The 5,675-nt window shown below is 41.0% G+C and overlaps 1 protein-coding gene across 9 annotated transcripts in view; it reads right to left on the reverse strand.

The window, feature by feature from the left end:
- Positions 1-309: 309 nt before the first annotated feature.
- myo1b (myosin IB) overlaps positions 310-5,675 on the reverse strand; it is a 220,772-nt gene continuing 215,406 nt past the window's right edge. For all 9 annotated transcript variants that reach the window (XM_039755322.1, XM_039755325.1, XM_039755323.1 and 6 more), the window contains one exon: positions 310-1,848. In XM_039755322.1, the coding sequence (XP_039611256.1) occupies positions 1,719-1,848 (130 nt within the window). In that variant the 3' untranslated portion in view covers positions 310-1,718. The remainder of the gene's footprint in view (positions 1,849-5,675) is intronic.

Raw genomic sequence — 5,675 nt, forward strand, 5'->3', positions numbered from 1 at the left:
TAAGACCTAAATGAAGCTTTGCACTGGCCTATCAGCTGTCTGCCTGCTGTTGTCCAGGTTTCACTTTCCTGTTAACAAAAGTGTGGCCTGGCTTCTGAATTTGGAGGGGGGCCCTGGTAAATGGTTACTTTGATGTTCCGGAAATAAAAGCTACAATCTGCCTGGCATCTTCACAACAAATTATTGAGGCCGAAATGCTGACTTGCGTTTTATGAATCAATCCACTTGTTAGTTGTCAACCGCTGAACGCACTTACTACCCCTTGGGTACCAAGAGTGAAAATGATAAAATAATACGTAGTAACAAAAGTCAATAAAAGTGGTTTTATTTGGACAGAAATGCAATGTATAAGACATCTACCAGTTTGATAAGGCATATAGCATAAACAGAATGCGGTGTGAGAATTCACTCCTGCAAACGCACGCAAGTTTACAAGACCCTGGGAGCCACATTCCTATTCCACATTATTTTCTGATAAATGCCATCCGTTTCATTACATATTTTTAGGAACAACTTGGCTGTACACATATGAAGCGATATTTTATATGAGAATGGCCACAAGGTGCTAGAATAAATTTTTAAATTTAGGAGTTCCTGAAAAGTACTGCTAGATTTTGATTAAAAACAAGACTCCATAAAAGAACCTGAATGTGGGAGGCCTTGCAAAATTTCAATCAACTCAAAAAGAGCCCATAATTGAATGCCTTGCCCCACTGTTTCGTTTTTGCCCCAATATTGTTTTCCATTTTAATTGAGACATTTGTGTGTCAATCAATCAGCAGAAAGACCTCCCTACCTTATCAACATTTAGTCGAGAACCTCCTCGCCCCCTAATTCACTGTAAGCCCATCCAGCATGAGCGAGTTCAGTAAGGAGCACAGAATAAGATTCAACAACTCAAACAGCAAAAAGGCCAAACTACTGACATTTGAGTGTCATCCTCTTTAAACAAAGAAGAGGAAAAGAGCGGCACAAGTTATGCTATGTGCGTCTGTAACAACTGACAGATCCAGTGGTACCAGGTAATACCACCCACCCCCCTCCCAAAATGGCCTTGTCAGTTTATTATTAGGGAAGTTGATTTGTAATCATACACTATAAACAACAAGTCAAAAGTATTCAAAACAATCACTAGCATTTAAACTATCAAATTCTTCATGTAATTGTCCACATTTTTAACTTGGTTTTTTATTTTTATTTTTTTTTCTTTCCAATCACTTTATCCAAGTCTATTTATACAAATGGGCACTCATTTTGGCACTTCTGTCAGTTTTTCCGGAGATTCTAAAGTTATATTTGTCGTGAGAACAACAGTTTGCATGACATGTTCAAAAAAAGAAAGAAAGAAAAAAAAAAATCAGGAAATAAAGGTCCCAGACAGAGTAATCTGAAAGATCAGACCGACGGCTCCTAGTCCACATGCTATACATTGCTTTTTACACAAGGAAGCAGCAGAGAACCAAAATCATCCTGCAGATCAAGCTGCACACCAATCCACTGGTTGCCCCCTTTTTATTCTTGACAAATTGTCTGTCTCTTTCTTGTGGCCTTCCTACCAGATCCTCTCTTATTTTTAAGACTGGCAATCATATGAATATAAGAAATTTAAAATACATACCCAAACCCTCCCCCCCAGCCCTCCAGAAAAAAAAAAAACAACCAGAAATGAATTGCACAGTAATGAGAAACACAGTCCAAGAGCTGAGCCTGCCCGGCCATTATGGGGATGGCACTGCCACTTCCAGCAATCTGTTGTTTTTCCGCTTGCAGGCTGCTACTGAGCCGTTCTTGGGACTTCCTTGTACAAACTTGACACACACTTTGTCCTGCTTAAACTGCACAAGGAACCTGTTAGGAAGACACACAAAGTGGTTATGGAATGACACCTCCTGGCATGTTCTGCTCGCTTATCTATGCTCAAGGAAGAAGAGCGAGTCGTAATTCTCAGTTGCTCCTAGTGAGGTTACTAGATTAATGCCCTACATCCATAGTAGTTCTTCTCCATTTCAATTGCTTATTTCATCTTACCCGAATAAAACGAGCCAATAATGCAGGCAGTAATTGTAGCACAGGACTCCCCAAAATGTATTTAATGCCCCTTCGCTACAGCATTTTTTCATTCCACCCAGTCGTTCAAAGGACAAGTTTGGTATTTTTCAAGTCACTTATTTCTTCACAGTCGCTGTATATATTAATATACCACATGAAACTGCATTCTAAAGTGAAGCATATTGTAGTGCAGCATAAAGTGAGTGACAGTTAGCATATAAAATTGACAAATATTTTGTATGTCCTTATTTGTAATGTTAAAAAGTCAGGAAGCGGGGGACAAGTCAGTTTTCTACCCCCAGAGTTTCATTGATAAGGAAAGCACCATCTGGGCCCGTTTTATACTTCTAATTGTTTCCTTGGCACTACAGAAAATACCAGACAGCGGGGTTGAGCTTATGTGACGTTGTGAACTGGTTCTAAAAGCTTCCAATAATGCCCACTAGAGGGGGAAATTGCCAACAAACCCTGGCTAGTAATAAAGGCAAGCACCGAATCTTCTTTATATATAATACGCTACCGTGGCTGTCCTTTTGTCTGTCAAGGATTTTAAATCACCTGTAGCTCACAAACTGTTTGAACTATTGACCTGAAATGTGGTACACATATACTACGTGACGTCTATGATCAGCTTTTGGGGTGATAATTGACCTCCATGGTTACTCCTCTTTTTATTTTTATTTATTGTAGAATAAACTCTCGGCAGTGGGCAGCAGGGCGGCCGTGTGGTACATGTTTACGGGCGCCGTTCTCATTCCCTACCACCTTCACCGTCATTTCCCCTACCTCTTGATCTCTTAAATCATTCTTGAGGCAGATTGAAGACTTAATTGCCAGCTTAAATGAAAAATTAAAGAAAACGTACTAAGTAATTGCAACACAAACACTGACTTAATCAGTTTTAACACGAAAAGATGCCGACGAAAGAAGAGAAGCAGCAGGCCGCTAGGGTGGAGAAAATGAGAGCTGCTCAGGAAGCAGCAAGCACATCAACCTCTGAGCAAACGAATGGTAAACGTACAGAGAAAGAGGAGGAAAACTAGGAATGCTCAAGTCAAGCGTGTTCACTGCACATTATCTATCGTACAGTGTGCCATTACTAGTTATAAAATAAAAGATTTCACAAAAGAGTTCATAAGGCATAAAGGATTACTTGAAACGTCTATAACGTTTGAGGCAGGGATACAATCTACATGTTGCACTGACTTTGGTTTAATTTGTGAGTGTATTGGTAGGGGCAGAACCAAGTCAAACATTATTAAGTAGTGATTGGAAATAACTTCATTCAATGAATATTTAAACTTCAACTCTGTGACTTATAATTACATCTAATGTGTGGTTATGATTATGAGTTGGACCTTTGACAATCTGACAAAATCCTACTGAATATAACAAATAAGTAAAACATTTGCTAAAAGTGTCAGCTTCCATCTCAATATGTACATTAAAATCCTCCAACAACACTACACAATCATAATTTACATCCAAATCACATAAAAGACTGCCAAGTTCAGTCATGGACTATGAACAATGAATATGGCCCTGGTGGTCTGTAGACTAGCACTACAATTGTGCTGGAATCGGTTTGAATATTTAAAATGAGCGCCTCAAAGGATGTGAATTTGCCTAAATTTCTAGAAGCAGTTTGCATTTTGTCACAAATGAACTCTTCTAGGGCCGCAATCTCTAGAAGTACAAAGGAATGTGTTCAGGTGAGTTTCCATCTGGGGACGCCTCATCTAGGCGAAGAGAGTCAGAGTCACTACGCCAGGTTTCAGTAAGAAGACACACATCAGATTTTGTACTTAATAGAATATCATTTACCAATGCACCTTTACTTCTAAAACAGCCAATGTTTAAAAAGCAGCATTTTAAAACTTCATATACTTTTCTAAACTGGCGATAAATATATATATTTTTTTGTTTTAAATTGAATTGTATTACTGTGGTGTGCTGGCATCCTGCCCGGGGTTTGTTTCCTGACTTGTGCCCTGTGTTGGCTGGGATTGGCTCCAGCAGGCCCCTGTGACCCTGTAGTTGGGATATAGCAGGTTGGATAATGGATGAATGAATTGAATTACTAAAAGATACATAAGAATTCAATAATGTCAAGGGGGGTATCTGGCAACGACTTTGAGGTGAATCCAAGCCCCTGGTCCTGAAAATCTGTTGGGGAGGAAGACGAGCCATGAAGTGAAGTGGTCTTTGGTGTTATCTCACAAATATTTTTGCCACCGCCCCCCACCCACCCAAAACAATGTGGATATGCTGTTTTGCAATATTTACGCAATCATTAGCGGTGTCTGTGCTGTAAAAAGCCCGGGCTCCTAGAAACCATGGATTCTGGCACTTCAATCAATCAATCAATCGCATTGGTTGTGCATTAGTTTCTAAGTGAGGTTCTCTTTCCTCAGCGGTTTTATTTTGTCGACATACTCGCCTCCGTTGTCTGTCAGCGACTAAGCAAGTTTCTCTCTCCTCGGAAGTTTCATTTTGCTGATGTGCTTACCTTGCTTGTGTATTAGTGCTGCTCGTTTCATTTTGGTGACAGAGTCACTTTCTTTGAGCTTCATGCTGCAGCCTCGCACTTCTGGGCTGGGCAGACAGACTTCCACGCATAGATGTTTATATATAAGACAAGATATGGATCAATACCATCTTTGGCTTGAAAAATGGATGTAAACGCAAGTTTTAAGGTTTCTTTCACTATGGGCCCTGGCATCCATTAGCTCCCTTATAAAGCACAGATGCAGGCTGGGTATACAAGTTTTTTAATGTATAAAAAATATAACTCAACACATAGCCATTAAAGTATAAACTGCTGGCAACAAAATGAGTACACCGGTAAGAGAAAAATGTCCAAATTGTGCCTAAAGTGTCAATATTTTTTGTGGCTGCCCACCATTATATTCCAGCACTGCCTTAACTCTCTTGGGCATGGATTTCACACGAGCTTCACAGGTTGCCACTGGAATCCTCTTCTACTCCTCCATGACGACATCACGAAGCTGGTGGATGTTAGAGACCTTGCGCTCCTCCACCTTCCGTTTGAGGATGCCGCCCCACAGATGCTCAATAGGGTTTAGGTCTGGAAACCTGCTTGGCCAGTCCAGCACCTTTACCCTCAGTGGTTGTCTTGGAGGTGTGTTTGGGGTCGTTATGTTCAGTTTCCGAAGGGAGGGGGTCACGCTCTGCTACAGTATGTCACAGTACATGTTGGCATTCATGGTTATCTCAATGAACTGTAGCTCCCCAGTGTCAGCAGCACTCATGCAGCACCAAACCATGACACTCACTCACCTGTCTTTGTACTCCTTACCTGGTTGCTGCAACACTTGCTTGACGCCATCTGAACCAAATAAGTTGATCTTGGTCTCATCAGACCACAGGACATAGTTCCAGTAATCCATGTCCTTAGTCTGCTTGTCTATCTTGTGCATCATCTTCAGAAGAGGCTTCCTTCTGGGACAACAGCCATGCAGACCAATTTGACGCAGTGTGCGGCAGGGGTATGGTCTGAGAACTGACAGGCTGAATAAACTCTCATATGTATATTTTCAAAAGACAACCTCTGGAGATGACGCTGAGCACGTGCACTCAACTTCTTTGGTCGACCATGGCAAGGC

The sequence above is a fragment of the Polypterus senegalus genome, chromosome 6 (genome assembly GCF_016835505.1).
Source record: "Polypterus senegalus isolate Bchr_013 chromosome 6, ASM1683550v1, whole genome shotgun sequence".
Taxonomy (NCBI): Eukaryota; Metazoa; Chordata; class Cladistia; order Polypteriformes; family Polypteridae; genus Polypterus; species Polypterus senegalus.